This window comes from Rhinatrema bivittatum, chromosome 9 (assembly GCF_901001135.1).
Source record: "Rhinatrema bivittatum chromosome 9, aRhiBiv1.1, whole genome shotgun sequence".
NCBI lineage: Eukaryota > Metazoa > Chordata > Amphibia > Gymnophiona > Rhinatrematidae > Rhinatrema > Rhinatrema bivittatum.
Window position 1 is genome coordinate 36645435 of NC_042623.1, and position 15484 is coordinate 36660918.

At 42.0% G+C, this 15484-nt stretch overlaps 1 protein-coding gene across 4 annotated transcripts in view; it reads left to right on the plus strand.

Moving 5' to 3' along the window:
- The window catches only part of SHANK3 (SH3 and multiple ankyrin repeat domains 3), a 1690229-nt gene that overhangs the window by 1345391 nt on the left and 329354 nt on the right, over window positions 1–15484 (plus strand). For all 4 annotated transcript variants that reach the window (XM_029615063.1, XM_029615061.1, XM_029615060.1 and 1 more), the window contains one exon: window positions 3963–4045. In XM_029615063.1, the coding sequence (XP_029470923.1) occupies window positions 3963–4045 (83 nt within the window). The remainder of the gene's footprint in view (window positions 1–3962; window positions 4046–15484) is intronic.

Here is a 15484-nt window from a genome sequence, read left to right on the forward strand (position 1 = left end):
AAGTTTAGGTAGGAGTGTAGGGGTTAGGGGCCACTTTGACATTCAAAGTGAGACGTACGAACAGAACAGTGCTCTCTTGTGAAAATTTGCTGACCTTTGGAGTGAGGAAACTCAACCAAAGATGAGATTTGTGCAATGTTCTCTCAACCTAGCTTGATGTTCAGATGTAACTTCCTTTCAATTTCTAGTTGTTGTAATGTAAACCGATATGATGTGAAAACAAATATCGGTATATAAAAACTATTAATTAAATAAATAAATAAATAAATGTTACCCAGGTAGAGAGTCCATCATGCTTTGCAAATTGCAAAGCCAGCCAACTTGGCCAGAAATTCCACCCTTTTTCTAAATTAGCATCGCATTATGGTGCTTTTCGCATGCGAAAAACGTATTAACGCATGTGAAAAGCCCATAGCGCAGCTTGGAAAATAACCCCCTTAGCTTGCCAATCCGTTACTTCATGCTCTCTTCAGTCCCTGCTTAAAGTTGGTTAAAGCTCCTTTAAGATTTATACTATGGGCAGCCATTTCTAAGCCCGTTGTTAAAAATTTCTCTATAATCACTATCATACATTGTAAGCTGGTGTTTACTCAGTATATTTCTAATCAGGAAACACCTGACATTTCCTCAATCTGATATTGTCCTCCCGATACAGCCCTGTGAAACATGGTCCCGTGTCGGGGGACTGAACTGAATCCACCAGTTTACTTCTGGGGTACTGATTGAACATTCTGTTGAAAAGACATTCTTGTATTAAAAAATATTCTTAAAATAATTGAAGACCCGTTGATTATGTGCAACCACGTTAAATGTTAAGGCAGCACACTTTTGTTTTTTATTCTCATTTTTGAAGTATGTTCTGTGCACTGATCCACATGTTTTTGTGCTACTTTAGCCTTAACCACAACCTTTCTACTGGGAAATTCTAACTTCCCTGTTTTGCAAGTATCCTTGAAAGATACAAACCATGCACTTCTGGGCATCTGTTCCTTTTCCCCTATGGTCTAGTTTGAAAGTTGCTCTATCTCCTTTTTAAATGTTAGCACCAGCAGCTGAGTTCCATCCTGTCAGACTAGTCTCCCCCTTTCCCTGGATGTTCTCCAGTTCCTAAAAAATCTAAACCCTCTTCCTTGCACCATCAGTTCATCCACTCATTGAGACTCTACTTAGCCTCCCTCTGGGGTCCTGCACATGGAATGGGGATCAATTCTGAGAATGTAACCATGGAGATTCTGAATTTTATTTTCCTACCTAAAACCCAAGTTTAGCTTTCAGAACTTCCCTCCTACCCCTTCTTATGTCATTCATTGGTACCCACAAATACCACAACTCCCGGCTCCTCACCAGTAATCTCTGAAATGCTGTTTAGGTGATGTGTGAGCCCCTCTACCTTTGCATCAGGCAGGTAATTGATGTGTGAGGCCTATTTCCTTTGCACCAGGCAGGCAAGATAGTTGCAATAGTAGCATTTTGATGAATCTAGGGGTAAGTTAGATGCCTAAGAGCCTGATTTACTAAGGCTTTTCTCCCATTCTGTGTCTATGGGAAAAACACTTAGTAAATATGGCCCTTATAAGTTTGGAGCCTATTTTCGGCTGAACTTAGGACCTTAAGCTTTCAACTAAAAATTCACATAAATTTAGAAGCCTAAAATTTAGGTTCATACATTTAGGTCTGCTAATCATATGTCTAGATTTAGGATCATAAATTAAGTGCTTCGCTATGAAATCAGTGCTAAGCTCCTAACTTTGTTTCCACCCCCTAACTCTGCCTCTGTAGCCACCCACTTTTAAGATCCTAAATTTAGGGGACTAATTAAACTAAGGACCTAAATTTAGGCACTCAGCCCTAGTAAATTTTCAAAAAGGTCAATTTAGGACGCTTACCTCCAAAAGGAGCCTAAGCTCTTTGAAAATTGGCCCCTTAAAGTTTCTTATCACTACTTTTTCCTGCTCTCTTCTATCCCTCATAAAACAGGAACACCAAAACCAAATCACATTGACTTTTTTAAAGAAATGTGATCAATCAAGTATAATAAACTGACTAACCCATTCTTTATGTGTGGTCTCACTAGGATCTTAAATATTTGCCTCTATGGTCCAGGTTGCATCTCATTCGAATCTGATACAGCTTTCCCCCATTCTCCAGATGTGGTCTTATTAGGTCCAAATATACCAGTACACCAGTACACCATTCTTCAGGTGGAGACTATTACTTTTTACAGCTGTATTCCATGTTATAGGTAGATTCTTACTGGGACAGGTTAAAAGCTGTGCCCTATATTCCAGGCGGGGTCTCACTAGATTTATTATGACTGTAACCTATTCCAAATGTGGTCTTATTCAGATCTGATACAACTGCACTTGGTATTCCAAGTAGGGTCTCACTAGGACTTGTTACAGCTGTTCTCTCATATTCTAGGAATGAGCTTATGAGGCCCTTATACAACTATACCCCATATTCAAATTAGCTAGCATAATGTATGCGCATGAAAAAGGTATTTGTACGTTTCATCTGCTGTTTGTGCAGATGGCTGAGCTGAGGGTAAAATAGTACACGTACATTTGAAAATCAAATGGACATTTGCTATGTTCTTTCCCTGACCTAAACACATCCTTGGGCACACCTCTTTTTAACCCAGCTAAAACGATATGCTCTTAGCATGTGTTTCTATATAAATGAATGTTTGCGTATGTATGTGTTTTGTGTATGTCTGGGAGGCTGTTTGCATTTCTCTGTATGGGTACAGATCTGTGCATTTATTATTCCTTGGAGTCTTTATCTATCTGTATGTGTGTGTATTGATGTAGATATGAATGGGTGTTTCTATAAGTGCATTAGTCTGTATGTATTTCTGGGTGCTGTATATGTCTGTCTGTGAGCCCATATATTTTTGTCTCTGTGTGTGTGTTTGTATTCAGGATTCGCTTTGTCTAAGGCTAGAAGGAGTGTTTTCTTGCTACTTCTTTCCTGATGCAGTGTGTAAAGTCTGTCCTGGTACTAAACCAGACTGATTTCTCTGATTAATTCTGCTCTGATGTCAGACGTGCAGCTCTGCTGGGAGGGATTTACAGGGCTGCATTTCAGCTCTCGTTTGCACAGAGAATCTCTTTCCCTATGTGTCTCTCCCTCCCCCTTTTGCACTGCTCTCTTAAAATGTGGAGACATTTTCCCGTTGAAAGGCTGCTGCTGCCTGGCTTTCTTTTGGATGGATTTTTGCCTTACTTTGTGCACATGTGCACCGGATATTTTCTTTCTGCTTGTCCCCTATTACTGCCAAAGGAGGGGGCAGGCAGGGCAGCTCTGTAAAAGCAGGACAATGAAATGAATATTGCCCCCTTTTTGTTAAAGACAGAGCATTACTTGGCAACGGTGGTGGTGGTGGTGGGGGGGAGACAGATTTTTACAGAAGATTAGAGCATTGGGACTTGAACTGACCATTCTCTCCAGCAGGCCACCCACCACCTAGTCACCTCTGATTCTCATCTCTCCTAAGAAACAACAGCATGCCGACAGCCAGCTTCTCACCTTCTGCATTCTGCTGCATGTCTTAAATGCTTCTCAATTCCATGCTGTGGGCATCCTACAGAGAGAAAGTTCATTACCCCATGATGTGATCAGGTCTCCTGAGAACTGGATGCAGGGGCCTGAGAATGACCCCAGTGGCTCAGCACTGACACACACCCCCAACACACACACACACACACACACACACACACATACACACACATTTCCCAGAGAACTTTAGGCCACCATCTGGTGGGGAAGGAACCCTCCTCACCTTTGGCAATGCAGCCTGTGTGAAGCAGAAAGAGAGCAAGATGGGAGAGCAGGCGAGAAAGGCGCCTACGTGCCAGATGAGATGGTGGTTGAAGTGAAGAGCCGCCGTCATCACCAGCAGCACCTCACAGCATGGTGCTGAAAGCTAACCCTGGCATTCTCTTCTGCTCTTTCCTGCCCAGTGACTATATCATAGAGGAAAAGACAGCTGTGCTGCAGAAGAGGGAGCATGAGGGATTCGGCTTTGTACTGCGAGGGGCGAAAGGTAAGGGCCATATTTTATCACTTAAAACCTTCCACATGCTGGGAGATCACTGTGTTCCTGTCTAAGTGAACTGAGCTCCTGCCTCAATAGGCTCCTATTATTATTACTATTAATACTAAACTACTCATTTTTACAGCAGTACTAGACATACGTAGTGCTATACAGATAGTTCTTTGGAACTTCTGACTCTCACTGGCACTGAGGCAGATTGGACCTTGGGCCTAGGATCATAATCTACCTCACTTCAGAATGACAGAAAGGGTTAATGTTTGTATATACATATAACTGCTTTATTTGTTGAATTACAACCTGGTGAGAATGTCCCTGCTGATACAAACACATGACACACACACACACACGCACACACACACACACACACACACACACATTCTCCCTAGCTCTCTCTCATCTGTGCAGACTCACTCATGTCATATACTCTGCTTCTCAGCTGCAACCTGAAATGCCCCTTTTCTCTACCACACACATTCTGCACAAGCTCCCATTCTGTGCACACTCATTGTTGTCATTTCATGCTTTTCAATATCAACTTGAATAACGTCTTTTTCCTCTATCCTTCCCTGACGCCTTCTCTGTCTCTCTCACACAAATTCTGTGCACGTTCAGTCCTCTCACACTGGGTTTTAATCACAGCGTGCCCCTTCCTACGTGCACTTATATAGTCTGCACATATGTACTCGCTTTATACTCTGTATTGCTAAATGCCAGCTTGGTGAGTGTGTCCTGTTCATACACTCATCTTATACTGTACTTAATGTAGTTACGACCTGTGGATAGTATCCTATATAATTCCTTTTCTAGCCAGAGCTAGAATTTTCTGACAGGAAAGAAATCATTTAAGGGAAATGTGACTTAAGAATTCATCTCTATGATTACTGTCATGTCTATCTCTCCATGTCTGATTTTCTGTTTCTCTTTTTTTGTCTCTATCTTTCTCTCATCCTCTCTTCTGTTGCTATCCCATTTTACCCAAAAATGTTCTGATAGATTGAAAAACCTAGAGCTACTTGGGGAATTGTGGTTTCAGTCTGCATGTAATCTTAGAGTTGGGTTGGATCTAACACCATGAACTGTAGTAGAGATTGCAAATTTAATCTTCATTCAATGCCAGAGTTGGGTTAGATTAAAAACACTGTGAACTGCATTAGTAATTATGAATTCAGCCTTTGTTCAATCCTAGAACTGTATTTGAGAAAACCAGGAACACTGGAAAGACAATAGAAAATTTCACCAACAGAAAGGTGTAAATTCTGCAACTTTAAGGGTTTTCTGAAACTTTTCGGTTCTTTTTCAAAAAACTTTTACTGCAGTTTTCTGTTTTTTTGGCAGGTTGTTTGATCAGGCTCTGTATTCATTGTACCCCTGAAACTAGATACTTGGGGAGCTTTAGACCATCTTCAGAAATGCATAGAACAGTGAGAGGTGGTATGACATATTGGAGAGAAAATTCAAAGAAAAAATTGAGAAGCAGTGAGAAGAACAAAGAGAATGGAATATGAATATCAACACTTTTAACACATTATCTCTGTTAGCTTCAATATTTGAGTTTATTTTAAACAGGGGTCCTCAAAGGCCACAATCCATTCTGGTTTTCTGGATTTCCACAATGAATATGCATGAGATACATTTGCATGCTTTGCCTTCATTGTATGCAAATATATCTCATGTATATTCATTGTAGAAATCCTGAAATCCAAACTTTTGTGGCTTCAAGGACCGAATTTGGGGACTTCTGATTTTAAAGATTATCAGGCCTTCAGCTTCTCTAAAAAGCATTTTCTAACAGTACAACCTTTTCATCTCCTACATCCCATACTTTAGGTTTGGTCTGACAAAAACCTGACATGGTCCTTGAGTGCCACAAACAGGTCTGGTTTTCAAGTTACCACAATGAATTTGAATGTGCTATATTTGTATACAATGGTGGCAATGCATGCATATTTATCTCATGCATATTAATTATAGAAATCTTGAACACCAGTCCTATTGCTGGCACTCGAGGATCAGAGTTTCCTATCTCTATACTAAACATTTTCTCCTATTTTGTGTCTACGGGAAAAATACTTAGTACAGGGGTGGATAACTCCAGACCTCAAGAGCCACAAACAGGCCTGATTTTCAGGATATCCACAATGAATATACATGAAATATATTTACATACAGTGGAGGCAGTACATGGAAATCTCTCTCATGAATATTCATTCTGGACAACCTGAAAACCAGACCTTTTTGTGATTCTTGAAGCCTAGATTTAGGTACCTTTTTGTGACTCTTGCATCCTAGAGTTGGGTACATAATGGCAAGATAACTCGCTTTCCCTGGATTCTACCTCTCATTTAAAACATACCAGCACCTTCCTAGCCTTAGTAGCTGCCATTTGCCTTTGAATGCTCATGGCTAACACTGTGTCCATTATAATTCTCAAGTCCTTCTCCTAGCTGGTAATTGAAAGTACTGATTCATTCAATTTACATTCTGTATGTCCATTCTTATGTCTAATTGCATCAATATACAGATATTCAAGTTTTCTATGTAGGAGAATGAGCAGTGTTTACAATGTGCCATAAGCTGGTGTCATCTTTAAAAATGACCTTGGGATTGATGCACCCATTTAGATGCTAGAAAGGAATCCAAAATGAATATATTTGAGCAGAGCAGCAAATACAAATATTTGCTGCTCAAAGCCCAAGCAGAGCTATTGAGGAGAACAAATAGAGGCAAATTGTATACCATGAGCATATAATGAAAATGTTCAGGCCTATCCTACTCCAAGCTGCAGAATGCATTAACAACCTCATATCTCTATGAATAAGATTCATGATCTTTATTTGAGAAGCAAAGTTGAATGATACCAACCACATCTGGAATTGGGTGGGAAAACCATACTGCAAGAATTTAAAACCACCTGCCCATATTTCCATCTCTACACTGCTTCATTTGCACACCCTCTGAAATACTTATTTGCCATGGCTCCACAGGAATCAATGAAGAAAACACCAACATTCATACACACAGCAGTAAATTTGAGAAACTGAGATCCAACATACCATATCTTAAAAGTGACATTCATTCCTATTATGGCATGTAAAACAAACCTATTGTAAGACACTAATTCTGAGAACAAAATGCTTAGTACATGGCACGACACAAGCCAACAATGCCTCAACAAGCTGCACAGCAGGACATAGTACCGGCATGTAAGGCCAGCATGTGTCTAAAAGTAAATAAAATATGAAAAAGTGGTCAAAAGAATAATTGTGAAGAACAAAAACCGCAGACCAAAACCCTGCATTCTAAATAATCCAATTGTTATTATAATAAGGTGTGCCATAGAGTTTCTGGAAAAACCCCACAAGATACACAACCAGTGTTCTAGTTAGTATAACAGAAAGAACTAATCGTAGGACATTAAATCACCTCAGGTGTGCAATTCCAACACCATCCAAATCTTTCTATAAAATTTATTTTGCAAAAATGATAAACTATAATTCCTCATACATGTCATCTGGCAGTTTATGATTTACTTGGGTAAATGGCTTTGAAAATTACCCTAAAATATTTGAGGCTTGAATGTGGAAATGTAAAATAGAAAAGATGTTTGCAAAGTCTTCAGACCCATCCAATTTGTCCATAAAATATATAAAAATAAAGGTCAACAAACAAGCGTTAGGTGATAACATTTTATTGGACTGTTCAATACATTTGTTACCAGTATAAAATGAACTATCCAGGTTGCATTAAAGTGATGGTGATTGAGACAAACAGCAGAATTCACATCTCCAGGAAGACTATGTCTAGTAATAGGTAATGAAATCAAGGTGTCTTGGATTTGTTTCTAAAGGTTTGATCATTTTAATTTTGAATATCTTATGTTCTTGGGTAATTTTGAAGTTCCCTTTTAGTATCCTAATCAGTGGTCTGGTTTAGAAATATGTTTCCCAGTCCTGTCGTCTTTTTCTTCTCTGGCCTGTTTCAGCAATGTAATATCCTTCTTCACATCTTTTGTATTGTATAATATATATACTAACTTGATAGATCAGCATGAATGTGATCTTCTGCTGAATGGCTTTCCCATTTGGTAACTATAGGGTCCTTTGATGTGTGCTGGCATAGATTGCAGCCTGGTATCTTGCAGGCTTTTGTACCTTTTTCTTTGTTTTTTTGGGGTTTTTTTCAATTTCTGTTGGAAGCTTGTTTCTTATTAGTTTTTGCTTTAGATTAGATGATTGCCAGAAAGTGAGAACTAGAGGAATAGAGAACATTTCTTTCAATGGCTGTAAGACTTTTATGATTTTTCTTCACTTTTTCAGCTCTGGGTTTCAAGTTACAACTAGGGGTACCATTTCTGTTGATTTACTCTTTCGGGCCAATGTTAAAAGGCCCATGAGCATAAAATTCGGGGGTTACCCATGTGGCCAGGCTCTGTGAGCGCTGTGCGCATTTTCAAAAGGGCTCGGCCACACGCATAACCCCTGATACGCACAGAAGTGTCAGGCCAGTTAAAAGGGGTGGGCTGAGGTCTGGGCGGGGAGTGGCAAGGGTCGGCCAGGATAGCATCCATTAGAATGGAGCAGGTCAGTTAAAAAACAAAAACAAAATGCTAGTTGGGGTTAGTTTAGGGGTCGGGGAGGAGAGGGGAAAAGGGAGGAAGGGTAGATAGGGGTAAAGGAAAGTTCCCTCCCAGTCCGCTCCTTAATTGGAGCGGACTGGGAGGGAACTATGCAAAGGCTCGATCACGTCACTGTATATAGATTACAAAATCCCCCCACCCCCGCGCGAGAGTCCCAGCCCACCCGCACATGCGGGCGTGGATTTTAAAATCTGGCACGCAGGTACACACGGGAACCATATTTTATAACATGCATGCACCGACGGGCGCATATTATAAAATCGGCGTATAGCAGTATGTTTTCCCTTGATGTTTTAAATGAAAATACAGTTTTCTTGAAGATGATTTTAGCATTATAGTCTTTTTTCTGAAGGAGTCATGTAATATTTTGAGGTGTTAATCCCTATTTTTTTTTTTATCTGAACCTTTGTGGTGGTATCCTGTGGCTTGACAATATATAATGAACTTTTTTTGTATGGGGTGGAAACCTAAGAAGTGGAAACATTCTGCACTGATCTGATGAAAGGAGCAAGTTTTCTAAAGTTATTCACAAATGTATTGTTAGTCCAGTAAAAATATCACCTACAACTTGTTTTTTGACTTTTATTTCTACATATCCAGACTAACACTGCAATCACATTACATTATCCATAAAAACTAAGGGGCTAATTTTCAAAGAGTTTAGGATCTTAGCTTTTGGAATTAGACTCCTAAATTAGACCTTTTTAAAATTTACTAGAGTAGAGTGCTTAAATTTAGGATCCTAGTTTCATTAGGCTCCTAAATTTAGAACCCTAAAAAATAGATGGCTAAGTGGGTGAAGTTAGGGTAGGGAAACAAAGTTAGGAGCTTAGCACTGACTTTCAGAACTGTGCACCAAATTTAGGATCCTAAATCTAGGCAAATAAATAGAAGGCTTACATTTAGGAGCTTAACTTTTAGGCCCCTAAATTTATGTTTGGCTGAAAATAGGTGCTTAACTAATTTAGAGGTGTAAATTGAGGAGCTCTGCTTTTTTTTAAATATCTGCCCTTAAATTTACAGCAGGCTGCCACCTATTGAGTCTTTTTCTAGTGCCATGCTTGTAGGGTCTAAGAACTGGGATGTGTTGAGGATGATAGGGTGTGGTATGTGACTTCTTGATACCATAGACTTGGAGCATCTCATTAATCAGGCGGCTTTCAAAATCATGCTCTTGATCCAAATGGATATAGTTTGGGCATCCATAACAGACAAAGTACTCTTCCCACAGCATCTTTGCCACAGTAGTTGCATATTGATCTTTGGTGGGGAACACCTGATCATATCTAGTGTAGTAGTCTGTGACTACTAGTATATTACCAATATTGCGGATATCATTTTCCAAGCACAGAAAGTCAATACAGACCAAATCTAGAGGTCTCTATTGTTGCTGGTGATATTAGTCAAGGATGAGGCTCCAGTGGGCAGTCTTTTTCATGATATTTATTTATTTATTTATTTATTTAAAACTTTTATTTCCTGTTTATATCTAACCAGTTGTACTAAGCGGGTTACAATGCACACACTGTATATACATCCTGCATGTCTTTACATAGGCCTCTATATCTGCAGACAACCTGGGCCAGTAAAATCTGGCTCCCACCAGCTGAGTGATACATTCAGACCCCAAGTGTCCTGTGTTGTTATGTACATTTTTCAAACCCTTTTACTGAATTTTTGTACTAGTACTAGTTGCTATTTGCCACTAGAGTCAGGGTCCAGCTTAATCTGGTATAGCAAATCATCTGTCATTACCAACCGCTCCCACTCTCTTGAGTAAAAGGCCCGCATATAGGTGCTGGCACACCACTGAAGAAGAAGATCTATGGTACTTCTTTGTCTTCCAGAATGCAGACAGGCTGGGGTCTCTTTTCTGGGCCTGCTGTAGATCAGATGTCCTTAAGAAGAGCAGACCTTTCTCCTTTAAACTGGCAACTTTAGTATAGACCTTTGGTAGAGAAGTGGCAGATATTCCCAATGAGACCACAGCTTCTGCCTCATCTGTAGGATGATATAATGCCTTGACTCTGTCCTTTGGCACTTGTATCCATGGGTCAGAAGTTGCTTCACTGTAAGTCCTGCATGATAAAGTGTCAACATCAATGTTGATATTCCCAATGAAGTATTTCAGGCTGAAGTCATATGTGGCTAAAGCAGCCAGCCATCTGTGTCTGGTGATGTTGGCCTTGTGATGGAGAGCACGTAGGTCAATTGATCATTGTCTGTGCACAATCATCAATGTGAACTTGGCACACTTCAATGCTAAAATTTATGTTAGTGAAATGGGTACCTCTTTTCAGGCTCAGACAATTTTTAGCTAGCAAAGATAACAGGCTATCTATCATCAGGATGTTCTTAGTACAAGACTGTACCCAACCCCATCAAGTCTAGCATCAGTGTGCAGGATATATGGCAATTGGCTGTCTACGAAGGCCAATACATTAGCATATGTCAAGCAGTAGATGATCTTTATGAAAGCTTCTTTGCATTTATTTGTCCATCTAGCTCCAAAATGTTTGGATGGCTTGAAATACTTGAATTCAGAAATAGGGGTCTTTCTCCTAGGACAAGCAGGATGGTAGTCCTCACATATGGGTGACATCATCTGATGGAGCCCAGCAGGGAAAACTTTTGTCAAAGTTTCTAGAAGCTTTGACTAGTACAGTAAGCATACCCAGCATGCTGCTATCCATGCGTCCACATGAGGTCCTCCTTCAGTCTCTTCTTTTCCGCAGTGCAGTTGCCTCGCGGTCAGTGGAGCTTATCAGTTTCCTTGTTTTTCTTGATATTTTTCGAGTGCTTTGCCCGAATTCTTCGTCGTGTCCCCCTTCATGGTTGGTGCCTCCTAGGTACGGTTAATTGTTTTCATGCCCTTTTTTCCAACTTTGCGGTTGATTCCTGACTTCTTGCTTCACGGTGACCGCTGATCATTGACCGCATGCCGAGTGTTTTTATGGTGTCGACCAGTTTTGGTCAGTGCCCCCAGTGCCCATGGACAATGTCCATCACAGACCTACATGAGGTTTGCATCCTCTGCCTAGGGGCCTTGCTGACATCCGCAACAGCCGTCTGTGCGAACAGATGACACCCAAAAGGCGTCGGGCCATATCAGTGCTTGAGCCTCCGCCATTGATGTTAACACCACTGCTAGAGTGCCTAGACATCCTCTTGGGTACCTTTCCGATGCAGCCAGTGCCCGAAGGACCTTCGGTTCCCCAATGGCCACCAGTGCCCTCCCCAGGAGCAATCCCGATTCTCGGGGCCCTCGAGGAGGAAGATCAGCTGGTACCGTGTTTCTTCACCGAGCCTTTGCTGGGTCCCTCCGGCCTACCGCAGCCTCTGGTCCCCTCGATGCCAGGGGAACCACTGATGCCCACTGGAGCCCAGAGTTGATACCCCTCATGGGCCTTGCCCACGGCTTGCTGGTCCCAGTGAGGAGGAGGGGCCTTACGGCCCTTGGGGTGATGACTCCATGGACTCAACCTTGGACTTCTCAGATGACCCCCTCTTGGAATCTTCTCCACCAGAGGGCTGACACCAATCGCCACCTGAGGATTTGTCCTTTGCGGGGTTTGTCAGGGCCATGGCTGAAGCCATTCTCTTTCAGCTGCTTATGGAGGAGGATGGGCAACTGGAAGTGCTCCAGTTTGTCAGTGCTCCTAAGGAAATCGTAGCAATCTCTATCCATGATATTTTTAAGGACCTCCTCCTCCGCATGTGGGAGCACTCCATTTCCATCTCCCTCATTAACAGAAAGGCTGATGCCACCTACTTGGTGCAACAGGCCACGGGGTTCAAAAAGTGTCACCTCCCCCACCAGTTGGTGGTCGTGGAGTCCAACCTAAAAAAGGCACAGTGCTCCCGCACTCATGCCTTCACCCCGCTGGGCTGTGAGAACAGGGGCTTGATGCCCTTGGCAGACAAGTCTTCCAGGGTGCCATGCTGGTGGCCCGTATTGCTACCTACCAGCTTTGTATGGCCCAATATACCACAATCTCTGGAAATGGGTCCAGGACTTCGTGGAAGGCCTGCTGCAACTGCAGCAAGAGGCCCTCTCGGCCATTGCCCTGCTGAGTCTTGAAGCAGGAAAGCACAAGGTGTGATCCACCTATGATGTCTTTGAGATAGTGGCAGTGGGCATTGGCGCCAGGAGAATGGCGTGGCCAGGAGGAATGGCGTGGCCAGGAGGAAGATCAGCTGGTACCGTGTTTCTTCACCGAGCCTCCCACTGGGGGATCCAGTGCTAGGGGTACGGTTGAGTATATTATTAGAACTTTGTATATTATTCTGGACTGTACAGGGAGCTAATGCAATGCTTTCAGGGTTAGGGTGATGTGGTCGTATTTTCTTTTTCTGGTCAGTAGTCTTGAGCAGCATTTTGCAGTAGTTGTAGTGGTTTAAGGTGACTAGCTGTAGTCCTAGAAGTAGGGAATTGCAGTAATCTAGGTTTGAGTATATTAGAGATTGTAAAACAGTTCTAAAGTCTACTGTGCTTAGTAGAGGTTTCAGTCGACTCAGGATTTGTAGTTTGTAAAAACCAGATTTGATCAATTTGCTAATGTGGGTCTTCATAGTTAAGTTTTCGTTGACTTCGACACCAAGATCCCTTACCTGAGTTGCTGGAATTAGTTGGCAATTTCCAAGATCAATACCAGGTGGAATAGATTTTGGTGGGTTTCGGCTCAGCCAAATTAGTTCATTTTTTTTCGGGTTCATTGAGAGTTTCAGTTGTGCAAGTTTTTCTTTTATGTTGATCATATATTCAGAAATAAGTGATGCTGTTTTCTCATATAATTTTGTTAGAGGGATATAGAATTACAGATCATCTGTATATAGAAAGAAGTTTATTCCAAGGTCAGTTAATAATTTGCACAAAGGTAACATGTAGATATTAAATAGGGTTGCTGATAGCGCTGAACCCTGCGGGACACCAGGTGTGCACTGGAATGTGTTAGATAAGTGATTATCTAGTTTTACTTGGAAAGATCTGTCAGCGAGGAAAGAGGTGAACCATTTAAATCAATTCCATCAATCCCTATGTTTCTCAGCTGGTGGCATAGAAGAATATAGTAACATAGTAATGATGGCAGAAAAAGACCAAAATGGTCCAACTAATCTGCCCAGCAAGCTTCCCAAGGTAGTAACTACCGCTCCGTGCAGGTTACCCCCACGTTTCTGTTTATGGTAGTAACTGCTGCTCCATGCAGGTTACCCCCAAGCTTTTTTATTTAATTCCATCCTCTAGCCTTTAGGGATCCACAGTGTTTATCCTATGCCCCTTTGAAATCCTTCACAGTTTTAGTCTTCACCACTTCCTCCGGAAGGGCATTCCAGGCATCCACCACCCTCTCAGTGAAGAAATATTTCCTGACATTAGTTCTAAGTCTTCCTCCCTGGAGTTACAAATCGTAACCCCCTAGTTCTACTAAATTGTTTCCAATGGAAAAGGTTTGTTGATGACCATGGATCATTATAACCTTTCAAGTATCTGAAGGTCTATATCATACCACTCCTGCTCCTCCTCTCCTCCAGGGTATACATATTCAGGTTCTTCAACCTTTCCTCATAAGTCATTCGATGGAGACCACCCACCATTTTGGTCGCCCTTCTCTGGACAGCCTCCATCCTATCTCTGTCTCCTTTGAGATACGGTCTCCAGAATGTCAAAGGCAGTTGTTAAGTCAATCAGTACTAGGCAGTAGGTTTCATTAGAGTTGAAGCCACACAGTATAGGCTCTATTATGGATTGTAGAAGAGTTTCTGTTGAGTGATTCTTCCTGAAGCCAAATTGGTTAGGGTATAGGGGGTTTTTTTCCTTCTAGATGAGACTCTAATTGGGAAAGAACTGCCTTTTCAAGATTTTTCACAAGGAAGGTTAAGTTAGAGATTGGTCGGTAGTTATCCCAATTGTCAGATCTTCCTGATTTATTTTTTAGAATTGGTTTTATAACTGCTTGTTTTAGATCTTGGGGCATGTATCTTTCTATGAGGACAAGGTTGACAAGCATTGTTATTGTAGGGGTTATTGTTTGATTTACTTGCTTCAGAAAAGAGGCTGGAATCAGGGCAAGAGGTTGAGTAGCTGGTTTTAGCTTTTTTATAATTTTGCTTATTTCTAGTTTCGAGACTGGGTCAAAGGATGACCATGTATTATTTGTATCCATAACTTCTGAATTGTAAGGAGAGATGGTGTTGGTAATTTGTTGTTTCAGCCTCTGGATTTTTCTGGTTAAAGCTGTTGCGTAGTCCTAACATGAAATTTTTGTTGCACTCGGGGGTGGACCCTTGGCCTGGGGCAAGGGTGGAAAGGCTCCTGAAAGGAAACAGGAGGTAACTGGCCCCAGGGGGTGGAGCACTGAAGGAGACAGAGGCTAGGTAGAGCTTCACCACTGGAAGCCCGAGGTCCCCTCAGGTGGAGACCGTAGGGACCTGGGCCACTTGGACTTAGGTGGGCCTCGCAGGGTCTCCTGGGAGAACGATAGTCCGGCATGCCCACAGACACAGAAGGAGCGCGGTCAGGTTCGAGCTGGAGCAAGGAGAACCAGAACAGAGTTGGTGACAACAAGACGAGGAACAGAGTCAGAATCTGGAAGCGTGGTCAGACAGGCGAAAGGCCAATGTCCATAGATCAGTCCGAGGAGTGGTCGCCGAAGCAAGGGTCAGATACCGGAGGTCAGATGTAGTCAGAGGCAAGCAGAGGTCCTTGAGGCAGGCGACAGACAGACGAGTAGAGCAGGAACAGGCTGAGGTCCTTGAGGCAGGCGGCAGACAGACGAGTAGATCAGGAACAG